Here is a 12,158-nt window from a genome sequence, read left to right on the forward strand (position 1 = left end):
GTTTTTATGTCTGTTATTGTTTCTCCTCTGTCGTTCCCATCTGACTTTGATTACTTGCTCACCGGGCGGTCACACTTTAATTGGACTTTCTAACTAATGTAATAATTATCAAAGTGACTAAGCTTGAGCTGTGGAACATTACCATATTAGCTTAAACTTGATATTTTAATTATGAAAATAAATTCATTTTCAGCAGATGCAATTAACACAATTTATTCGGAAACGAGTTCTACAACATAATACACATGTTTTTTTAGCTTGAGATGCACAAAATAACTTTCGATTTCTGTCTGTCTTTGTTCACATAATTTGCACTTAATTAGGGGATATTTAGGCTTCAGCTTCCTTGTGGCCCAGAAACGTGTCATTCAACCCGATCGACCCGAAGGGATGCGACTCGCAGGGGCATTCACACTCGACTGATTTTCGGTTGACGTTGACCCATTCAGCACCAATCCGCCTTGACCTTCAGCCGAGTCATTGGCTCAGGGCCAAGCATCCGATTACACACGCAACCCAGTGTATCTTGGTGTGGTGTGCTGTTGCTTCTCTTGAGCCTTTCTTTTTTTGAGGGGAATTCTAGGGTACTAGGCACCTGATTCAATCAATGTTAAATTTAATAATATGAAGATTATGATAGTGAAACCAGGATAGAAAGGAATCGAAAAGCGTAGATAATCTTTGACTTCTGCCATGGTTATGCTAAGACGTTTATCTAAATTACTATCCTATTATGTATCTCTCTATTTGTCAATCTAGCTATCTTTCAACCTATCAATCTAGCAATCAAGCTATATGTCTATCAATCTATCAAGCTATCTATCTTATTATCTATGTATGTATCTTTATATAAAATTAGGTTTCTCTAAATTTCTAAGTTATCATCTGTTTTTAAGGTCTTTAAGATTTGTTTCAACAAAAAGTTTTACAAAATTTCTTAAGATAAATAGCTTAAAAGTTTTAAGTTAAAACACATAACAGGTGACAAAATACAAGCGTTTGGTCTTCTATTATCTGTAACCTTGACCACTATCCAATCAACACATATTTCAAATTGCTACGTACGTATCTTTATAATGCATGCTTGGAAACTAGCATTAATGCAAATTGAGCGTGCTTTAGCAATACCTTGTAAGATTCTTGTTTAAATTAGAAGCATTTAAATTTTTTAAAAGATTCGTAGGTCTGTCTTTTAAAACAATTGTAAATCTCAATGAATAACCTAAATAAATGTAAATGGACCACACAGAAGCTTTGAGCTTCGATTTCTGGATTTTAAATTCGAGATAAGACACCTAAATTAAATTTAATTTAAATGATATGTACATACATACATACATGTGTGGGCAAAAACTAAGAGTCTCTATTTATCCTCCTAAATTCATAGGTCACCTCCGAGTCAACAACTCATGTTATTTTTTTTAATTCTCAAAAGGATTATTTTAGAAGAGCGTAATTCATCCATACCTGTTTAACCGTTTTTTTCTTTTAATAATTTGTTATTTTAATTAAAATAAATTTCACCCTATATGTAAAGTAAAGTAAAGAATATAACAGCACATTTTTTACATTTCCGAATTTTAAGGTTTCGGTGGCATACTTTTAGGCGCTGGGCTCATAGCAAAAGATACTCAATAAGAAAACTTATGAAGAAAGCTAGATGTATTAAAGAGGCATCAGAAAAATAATTAAATATAATAAAAAGCCTCTACATAAAAATGAATTTTATAAAAAATCTCTTAAAGTATTTTCTGGGGACGTACGTAACATAACAAATCATAATTTTTCTGTGTAGTTGCATCTGATTGAATTGTAGCATCACAAGATCTTAACAATTAATTTTTGAATTAATCTCTTGAAGTCGATTTAAAAATTGCCTAGAGGAGCTAAAATTGGCCATGCCCTCTATCTCTACCCGCACACTATGAAAAAGTAATTAGAAATGAATAATAAATAATAATAATAATAAGATAATAATATAACAGGTCTGCTTCAGAAAAACAATTATATTTGAACATTTATTTGTTCCTGGTAATTATTAAGAGACCCCATAGCACACGACTCACGAGACGCTACCAACTCAAGTGTACAATTTAAATGCAAAACGCACAATGGTCAATAATCGAAACGTTCCCGACAGCGCATAAAGTTCTCTGAACAGTTTTCAAAGACAATTGCATTTCATTCCGAGGGCTTGTCTGCATTTCATCAATACTTCGACTGGCAGAGCAAATAAATACTTCTGATTTATTAGGGTTAACACACTGTATGCTTGGGCACGGGTTCATTGGATGGACGGTCTGAATGGCCGGGTAATGAGTGCCCATTACCGTACTCAGCACTTGGTTCTAATCGCACGTCTTGACCTTTTGACAGCAAGTGGAAGTGCGGCCCACAAATGGGCCGAAAGGCAGAAGCGCTGAAACAGTGGGCTTAAGCGGTGGAAAGCGAGGCACCGGGGCTAATCCCAGCTTGGAAAATCGCTAATGATGCCAAGCGGCTCGGATGATTCATGGCAGCCTCATTACCAGGCTGCAATCGCGGCTGTAGGAGGTTGGGTACCGAGTCACAGACCCTTTAAACTTAACCTTCAGCGGCTCCCTGCTCAGGCAACCGGAACTACACTGTACAAAAATGAATTGAATAGTCATATCTTTTTAGACAAATTAAAGTCTTAAATATAAGAATTGTCTTAATTTGAAGATTGCTTGCTGTGCTACCTTAATTTTCTCGAAAAAGATCCTAAAACTACGAGGTTTTCTCCTTGAATTTCGCATTTTTTTAATAAAGTGTTGATCTTTTTTTCCTGTGCCGCGATGATAACGCCGACGACCTGTCTACTGCGCCCGATTTCTGGGGTGTGGCAGAAAGGCCTTTTGCTCGTCTTTCTTTCCACGGCTCTTTCGCTGCATTTTGGTCGGGCTTTCGAGCCGACTTCTTGTTGGTTAAAATGGCTTGGACCAACGCAATGCGAGCTCATTCCCCAGCCGAGTCGCGTGAAAGTTGGACGCAAGTAAGCGCAGCCGAAGAAAGCAGCTGAAGACCGGAGACAGTACAGCGAAGACAGACCGATTCTTTATTCAAGAACAAACAGTGAACTGGTTGGGCCCTGGCTCTTTGACCCACTTCCAGGCCGAAACGAAAGAATTTCCGCTCCAAAGTGAAACCCGCACTGATTTCAGATTTCGGACTTCGAGTTGCGCCGTTCAAAATTCTTTCCCGACTGTTTTCGCTTTCGCTCGTAAAGACCAACAGGCAGCGACGTCATCTAACCGAAATTAGCATATACCCATATCCATATACAAATATCACACACAGAAGAGAGCGTCCGAAACGTGCTAATCAATTACGAAACTAGCCAAAAGTGAAACACAACGAACACTCATCAATAATTTCTGCAACTTGTACTTTCATGCAGACGACAAACCATAAAATGAGCCGGAATATTGGATTAGTATTGCTCGTCACCATGCTGGGCTCTGCCCTGGCCCAGGAGCAGCGTAAGTAGCGATCAAACTATATAACATGTGATACCCTTTTTGGCCGGGGCTTTCTAAGTTACATCAAACGGCGCACTGACTTTCCAGCCGGTCCTTAGACACGTCCACCGAGCCGTGGATTTGGCATTGATTAATTACCACCCCCAAGACGTGCCTCGGCAACAACGAAAGTTGGCCAATACCGCAGCCGGGCAAGTGGTTCCCAGAATAGCAATGGATGGCCGCGATTTTCGAGGGTAATAGTTCAGGTTCTGCGGTTCTTCCCCCGGTTGACCAAATCCAAATTGCAGATAACTCTGGAAGCAGGGTAATCACTTTACAAAAAATTCCATTAGTGCGAGCGGAGTTCAGTGTAAAAGTTGTCTTTATTATTAAAGGCTAAGTGGTCTAGAGGTACTTAAGCACTAAAAATCCTTTTAAAAGTCGGAATAGAGAACGTGCCAAGATAAATCTCTAAAGGTTTTGCAGATTATTCTTCAAAGAACTTAAATAAAACTACACGTTTTTATTAGTTTTTGGTAGATCAAAGAGAAAATAATTTTAAACGATAAATGTATTCAGTCATAATTCAAAACACTATGGCATTAAATGTTGCACACTTAAAAACCAACCCTAAAAAACATTAGAGTTGGTAATAAAATACCCCTATTACCGTTTTCAACTCGGATCAAACTATAAGTAGCTTTAGGGATACATTCTCATATGGATGATGGGGCATGGAGTTAAGAAAGCCAATAACCATTCTCCGGTCACTTGAAAAATGCATTTATTGTATAATGCATTATAGGATGCCTTGAAATTAATATTAGTATATTTTCACTCCTGATTACATCTGAGTTTAAGCATTCAAATTGTCAAACTACGAATAGAACAAAGACTAGCAGTTGTTCCAGACTTTAATCCCAGAGAAACTAGCATGCCCCTGCGTTTAATGATTACCACATATCCCCTATCCACTGTAACATAACCAATTTAATTGCCCCGGCAATAAACCTGTCACCAGTAGCATTTTGACTCCAAGTGCAGGTTGGACTTGTTCACAGCGATTATCCGGTGTGAGACCGGCGAGGTAATTGTGAACTTGAACCCACGTCCCCTGACGCACTCGCCTGGGAAGCGCAATTACCGCGAGGAAAGTGAATCTTCAGTTTCATTGTAAGCCCTTGTTGACTAACTCAGTCCCGGCAGCTTAACAATGCAATACGTGAATAGGCAAAATCTGGCAATTAGAGAGCGTGGCATGTTAAATTACTAGCCATTGTCTCAGCTCTCGAATGCAATCTCTTCCAGCCTACTACCTGCAGCAATGTCCCCGGGACGAGGCCCAGATCAACGACTGTCTGCGGGAGAGTGGCAACAAGCTGGTCCACTATCTACAGAAGGGAGTGCCCGAGCTGGACATCTATGAGGTGAGTGGTGCATATGGGGGAAGAACGTATTATTAGATAGCTAAAACTAAGAATCTTCAGAGCCTAGATCCCAGATTTCCAAGAAAGTTATATAGCAAAAGAACTCTGATTCATTTTAAATGCAAACAAATGAATACCCATTAATTATGATTCTTAAAATAAAAGTAGTATTTGAAATTGACAATTTGTGGGGAAAAAAATAATATTTGAATCATCATATATAGCATTATGAAAATTGATCAAATGTCACAGGCTTAAGAAATAAACTACAAAACAACAAGACTCATTTTATCTACATTTGTATACCCTTGTCTATATTTATTTGAAATTCAATCCTTAACAGATCGAACCTGTGATGATCGATGAAATCGGAATTGTTCTGGGCAGTGGTCCGGATGGCTATCGCGCCCTTTTCCGGAATATTCAAGCGTACGGAGTGAGCAACATTACGGTCACCAATGTCAGGTAAGTTAATACTACGAGTACTTTATACTTCTGTCGAGAATGATTTAGTAGTGAGTGGGGGTGGAAAATGCAGTAAAGTTTTACTTAAAAATAACACTTAAAGAATCCATCGACTCACTGTGTTTTATTTCATTCGCTCTCTTCAGTTTCCAATTAGAACACAATGAAGTCTATTTTAATGGCACTTATAATTATTCAGGGATCAATAAAAAACACAAACAATTTAAGTTTGCATTAATGATTGTTTTAAAATGATTTCCATAGTCGGTCATTATCTTTGCCATATAATGGGACCTGATTTGCTCTTAGCTGCAGGGAGACTTGCCTGCAGCTAAATACAAGTTATTGCTGAATATATTATAATTTAAATAAAAAGGTATTTTTCAACAATTAAAATAGCAATATATTTTTTTGTATGTCCAAAATGTATTACTTACTGAATCTTCAAATATTTAATGTTTATTAATGAATGTTTAAGCTGACATTGTGCACCCTTAAATGTAAAAATCGAACACAAACGTTTTTCAAAGCATCGATAAAAATGATATGAAGTGAAGAAATTTCTTAAATCGAATTTTTGAGAGTTCTTAAACCTTTTTTTAGGTCTTTTAGGATGCACTCCTTTAAATTTTCCGATATGCGGTATATAGTCTCCTCATTATTGTAATTAAATGTACCGATAATTTGCTAAAACGCCCAGTCCATCGGTCAGTGAGTCAATCAGTCAGTTGGCCAGCACGCGATTTCCACTTCGATCGTCGGGTGTTCTGTCAACATTGTAGGCGGTCATTCAAATGAGCTCAGTTTCCGATCATTTGCGCGGGGCTGGCATAGCCTCGTGTATATCTCATAGCTCATAGTCTTGATTTATAGCTAAAACGTTTGGCACACGCTGGGAAATCGATTGAACAATTGCCAATTTGCATTTCAATGGCTCTTCAACTCTGACATGAGCGTTTTATGTTTGCCCAGTTCGATTTTTATTCGGCCGGGGTTTTTATTGAAGTCTACGAGAATTTTTAGCGCGTAATTGCCCCAACAAGGTGTTTGCCCATTCTGATTGGACTTAAGTATTGTGGGTGTGCGCAGGGAAATCTAAGTCATGGTTTATCTAGAAATAATCACATAGACAATGGCCAATGTTTCAGTAGAAATTTGCTGGAAATTGTGTGTAAGCCTTTAACCGCTTACAAGTAATTTGTATTTAATGCAGTTTTATGGGAAGTTTTAATCAGCGGGGAAGTCCGGCCCATGGAAATTATTAAACTTTACGAGTTAATCATTTAAGGGAGTAACACTTTATTTTTCGTGGAAACCAAACCAATTAGACCATTTTCCAATCCATATTTCAAGTTAAAAATGGCTTTAAAGATAAAAAGATTTCCTACAAACTAATTAAGGCCTTCGAATCTTATATATTGAAAGTAGTTACACCCCAACTCTCTCTTTGATGGACTCCGACATTAGGCGGCTCTGGGATTATGCAACAGCCAAAGCCAAGAACACATTTAGCTTAGCTAACCGGTATTTGGAACAACAGCTTCTCCAACAATAGCAACTCCAACAAATTCAACTCCGAGCAACCGGCGACCGTCAATTTGGTTATAGACACTTGGCACTCAATTGGCAAAAATAAAAGACTTCGAGACCCAAGTGGCAGACATACAAACACAGAAAAGACGGCGGGCCCACAGATCGTTGACCAAGAAACGAGCCAGAAAAGTGTGCCAAAGTTAGATTCCCTAAGTGGAGAGCTGTCTTTGGGCCGGTTCCAATATCGGTTTCAGCATTATCGGTGGTGATATACCCTGTTATTTATATACATTTAACTGCTATAATAGAAATTTATTTCGAACAATGAAAACTATCTATTCAAAACAAATATATGTAGGGTTAAAAGAAACTAACTAAATATCTTAGGTTAAGTTATCAAACTTCATTATTTCTTACAGATAACATATAATAGGTAATAGACAATAAATGTTAAGGAGGCATTCTGCAAGAGTCGACTACTTCCTTTTGAAAAGAGCGCTTAGAACCTCGAAACTGATACTTAAAGCTACATTTTGTGGTTTCTAGTATTGATTTGGTCTCGCCAAGTGTCCCACGAAATGTCCACTGGCTCCAAGCGTTCTCTTACATAAGCAAATCTTTGACTTTAAGAGAGTTTCAAGGTTGAAAAGACACAATAAAAACGATAAACAGCGGCTCATCTTCGCATGAAGTGAATGAAATGACAGTTTCAGGCAAAGCCCATTACTATGAAGATTGTCACTGTCATTGCCATTAGGGGCTCCCACTAATATCCATATCTCGCCCATCTGTTTGGCAGGTCCGACTTGGACTCGCTGCAGTTCCAGCTGACGTGCGAGATACCGCGCATTCGCGTCAAGGCTCAGTACCGATCCACAGGTGTGCTGATCTTGGTGAAGGCCTCCGGGGCCGGCGGCTACTGGGGGGAGTACGGTAGGTATCCGGGTTATCCGATATTCTGGGATCTATTGACGCCATACTAATGACTTTCGGTTTCGCAGAGGGCGTGAAAGCCAAGATCTACTTCAAGGCGGTGGCAAACGAGGCTGCCGATGGACGCACCTACCTGACCACCGACTCGGTCAAGATGGACTTCAACGTCAAGGAAATCCAGATGGGAGTGGACAATATCGCCAATGGAAATTCGGTCATACGTAAGTTCAAAGCAGTTCAATTTATAAAGAATAATTACAAATTACTGTTGAAACTGAACTACAACTTGCAATCCTGATCTCATCTTATCCCTCCACAGAGGCCGCTCTGAATCTATTCATCAACTCCAACTCCCAGGAGCTGCTCAAGGAAATGAAGCCGGCGCTGCGAACCAAACTCACCCTTGTCATCCGCAACTTCATGGATCGCATATTCGCCAAGATCCCGTTGGACGAGTGGATCAACCTAAATTAAAATGTATATCATAGTTCCCCTAGCCTAGGCCCTAATTTATTGCACAGAGTTCAAACTAAATAAACCAAGTAAAGATGATCGTAGAAGTTACTCAACTAGTTGCTATATCATCAGATTAGCATTAGGCAACCTGGATCGGGGTTATCATTATATGCACGTTAGCTCTTCCGATCGTTCAGGTAATTCAAGGTCTTTGCCATTTGTATGAATGAAAAATGTGGGAAAAGGTTCTTGAATAATCGGGGGAGGAAAGGCAAATTTTCGAAATGTTGTATTTGGTGCTTTTCGTAATATCAAAATAACAGAACAAAGCATTAAAAAACTCCCATGGATAAATAAAAGAGAAATTACTATGAAATAATATAAGGCGATATATTCAAAGCTAAGTGTTTTATTTCCCGTATATTATAACCGACAACAGCACATCCTTGTGTATTTGAAATTCTCTGAGCTAGCTAACCTGTGCTGCTACAACAAAAAATCGAATGCATTCGCAATACAAATCTCTGTGACCAATGGAAGCCAGTAGTAGGTAGCCTCACCAGATCCGATTGAATAATAAACGACGAATGAGCCACATCTTGCCACATCTCAAGTTAGCTAATTCTTATATGGAAAGCGGCTCTGCCTGGTTCTCAACTTGCGTGCGCCTCAACAATTTTCCGCCATCCCCAATCAGCCGCCGCATCGAACCATGTCATAGGAAACTGGCGATCCCCACGGATTCTAAGCCGGGGAAAGCTTTTCGACAGGGGATCGACCTTATGTAATCCACGCGCGCGCAACTTCCAAAGTTAGCAGATTTTCAACACACGTCTCCCCCGAATCAAAGATGTTTGCGTGGCGTAATTGCGACAGGCACGACAGCTGCTAAAACGATCTTCCTGACCCCAGTCCAGCCCCTTAGCTATATAGCGTAAGCTAGGGGCACTGGACAACAAACAGACCCCTGACATTCAATAGAATCTGAAGTATCAAAAACAAGAAAACTACGCGACTATAAACAATTTATTTGGTACCAAAAGAGTTGAGTGAATTTCAAAAGATCTCAAACTCAAACAAATAATATTCAAATAAACAGAATTGCATTAAAGCAATGATGCCTTTGATTGAAAATCTTTATAAATTAACTTTTTGTATGTTAGCTACTAGTCTTTTAATTTTAGAGTTATTTGGAATTTTGTAATCAACAAATCCGACTACTATCATTGCTACCATGCAAAAGACCCACAAATGCGTTAACAAAAATTATAGCCTTGTTGGTTGTATCACATTGCAAATTAAAAGAGGATAAGGGGCTCGGCTTCCCGAATTCGAATGTCCTTCATATTGGGACTCGGAAGACTAGTTACACATTATTTTTCCCGAGTGCACATGTTCGGTGGGTTATTTTGGGCTAGCGCTACGTGTGTCAGCTTCCGACTAGAAGTAAAATCTGCATTTTCCCGGCCAACTGGCAATTTTCCCTCTTGCCTATCTGGGGTGCATTTGTGTGGCTGAAATCGCCCCAACCTTTATTATTGTTATTATTAAACAGTATCTCTGCGTCTCTCGCTCTCTTCGCCAGTAGCTTGCTGAGCTTAATTCTGGAGGGGATTAGCGGGGCGTACGAGTTCTACGTCGTGTGTGTCTGACTCCGCAGCCAAGCTCTCATGTAAATCGCAGCGTAACTTTTGCTATAAAACGCGTCAGTCTTAACAACTTAGCATTCAGTACGATCCGTTGACGGTTACTAAAACAACACACGGCTTAAACAGCTCGAGAACGTTGAGCAGCCTTCGCCAGTTTCTAAAAAGATAACAAGCCAGTGCAAAAGGCAAATAAAAGCAAATTCAATTTAAAGCGCAGCTCAGTCGTGTAAGTTTCAACAGCGAATCCTTGAGGAGTTAAAAAAATTTGAATGTGAAGCAAAAGGTTGTACGGATCAACCTGTCGCTTATTAATCCTTCGAAAATAAAACATTAAATGTGACGAATCAATAGTGAAAGTTTCCTAGCTAGCAACAAGTTTAGAAGGCGTTCTTATTGAATGCTTCAACATTTTAATTATTTAGCCCTGAGGTCCTGATAATATTTACATTTTGTTTAGTGATCATTTAAAATTTGTTCTCTTTTTTAAGGAAAAAAAAAATTAAATTAAACTCCAGAACGCAAAAAAACAACATTCGAACATCAAAAACTATAATTTTTTTAATAGAAAATACCGTTTGAAAATATAAAAATTCCATTACTTGTACAATGTGTCGTTCAAACCTCTGTGGTCGTTTTTAAAAAAGTGTACAATTATACAATCAATTACAGACCTGCTAACAAAAGAGGCAACAAATGACAGTAATTGGGCAGTCTGCGAGTCTCCTCCCATCTATTAGACAACATCGCAGCGACATTATTCCTATAATCAAGCCCCTGAGATGTTGATCGAAATGGGAGGGTGATCATTTAGCATAGAGGCTGGGGCCCGATGAATATAATATTAAGCAAATTGCAGTGGTATCAGGACGACTGACTAATTAACCAACCTTTCCCCTTTGCAGAAATTACTCGAATCGAAGCGAAGCAAAATGCAGTCCTCACTTATTGTAGCAACCCTCGTGATTTGCTTCCTGGGTCTCAGCACTGCCCAGCTGCGTAAGTTTACGAATTTTTATACCATGGCTTCAGCTGACTTACTGGATTTGTCTTTCTACCAGCTGACTACATTCAGATTTGCCATCGCAACGAGCCGGAGCTCTCGAAGTGCCTGAAGAGCAGTGTCCACAACCTACGGCCCTATTTGGCGAAGGGTATCAAGGAACTCAATGTCCCGCCACTAGAGCCCCTCTATATCGGAGAATTGAGCATTCTGGATGGATCTGCCGGCCTTACAGTGAAAGCCAAGAAACTTAATATCTTGGGGGCCTCAAACTTCGAGATCACCAAGCTGCGCGCATCCACCCAAAATCGTCGCTTCGATTTCGAACTGATTCTGCCCCATCTCCAAGGAGACGGACTGTACGAGATCAATGGCAATATCCTGGCACTGCCCATCAAGGGCAGTGGACCCTTCACCGGAAACTTTACCAACTTTGTGGCCTATGTACGAGTGCAGTACGATATTAAGAGCGTCAATGATCTGGATTACTTGCACGTCAAGGAGTTCGTCCTGAAGATTCGTACAGGCAAGGGAAACGTGAAGCTGGAGAACCTCTTCAATGGAGACAAGGTTCTGGGGGATGTTATTAATGACACGATCAACCAGAACTTCGAGTCCTTCACCAATGACCTGATCGCTCCGATTGCCAGCGCCCTACAGGCTCAATTCCTGGTCGTCACGACAAAAATTCTGGAGAACTTCACCTACAATGAGCTGTTCCCAGTCTAAGGGGAAATGCAATTAAGCTAGAATTAAGCATGTGATAAACTCTAATTAGTCATAAAGTATCTAATAAATCTAAAATTTGAACTCAAAAATGTGTAATTTAAATTAAAAAAAAAAAAAACCAACTACTTTTCACGTGACCAAAGTCTAAAAATGTGAAACCTTAAATCACTACAAAAAAAGGTCAGACGACAAATTACTGTGGACGACCATCTACGTAGTGACGATGGCCACCTAGAGTGTATGCAAGGCAACTTCTATAAACATTTGAATGTATCACTTTAGTATTAGATCATGCATACTTAAACTTTTTAAAAAATCAGTTGGTTCAGGAATAATGGGGGTGAAAGTGCATTACTGCACTAGTTCCGTTTTTAACATTAAGAAAATTATATAATATTACAATTCAAGACTTATACCCGAGAACCGATTTTAAAATTAGTTATATTATTTGGAAGTTATATTTACTATTAATGATCACCAAACT

The 12,158-nt window shown here is 39.3% G+C and overlaps 2 protein-coding genes across 2 annotated transcripts; both read left to right on the forward strand.

The window, feature by feature from the left end:
• The first annotated feature begins 2,948 nt into the window (after positions 1–2,948).
• On the forward strand, positions 2,949–8,404 carry Jhbp2 (Juvenile hormone binding protein 2). The gene is made up of 6 exons (XM_086829990.1): positions 2,949–3,500; positions 4,791–4,909; positions 5,253–5,374; positions 7,707–7,840; positions 7,909–8,061; positions 8,160–8,404. The coding sequence occupies exons 1-6, from the start codon at positions 3,413–3,415 to the stop codon at positions 8,312–8,314; spliced, it is 771 nt and encodes a 256-aa protein (XP_086686116.1). The 5' UTR covers positions 2,949–3,412; the 3' UTR covers positions 8,315–8,404.
• Positions 8,405–9,994: 1,590 nt separating this feature from the next.
• Positions 9,995–11,763, forward strand: Jhbp3 (Juvenile hormone binding protein 3). Its single transcript, XM_020957276.2, has 3 exons — positions 9,995–10,171; positions 10,848–10,941; positions 11,004–11,763. Exons 2-3 carry the CDS (start codon positions 10,875–10,877, stop codon positions 11,672–11,674), a joined length of 738 nt encoding a protein of 245 aa, XP_020812935.2. The 5' UTR covers positions 9,995–10,171; positions 10,848–10,874; the 3' UTR covers positions 11,675–11,763.
• The last annotated feature ends 395 nt before the right edge of the window (positions 11,764–12,158 follow it).

Source organism: Drosophila serrata, unplaced genomic scaffold (assembly GCF_035046125.1).
Source record: "Drosophila serrata isolate PLE 108 unplaced genomic scaffold, ASM3504612v1 contig_228, whole genome shotgun sequence".
NCBI classification, from domain to species: Eukaryota; Metazoa; Arthropoda; class Insecta; order Diptera; family Drosophilidae; genus Drosophila; species Drosophila serrata.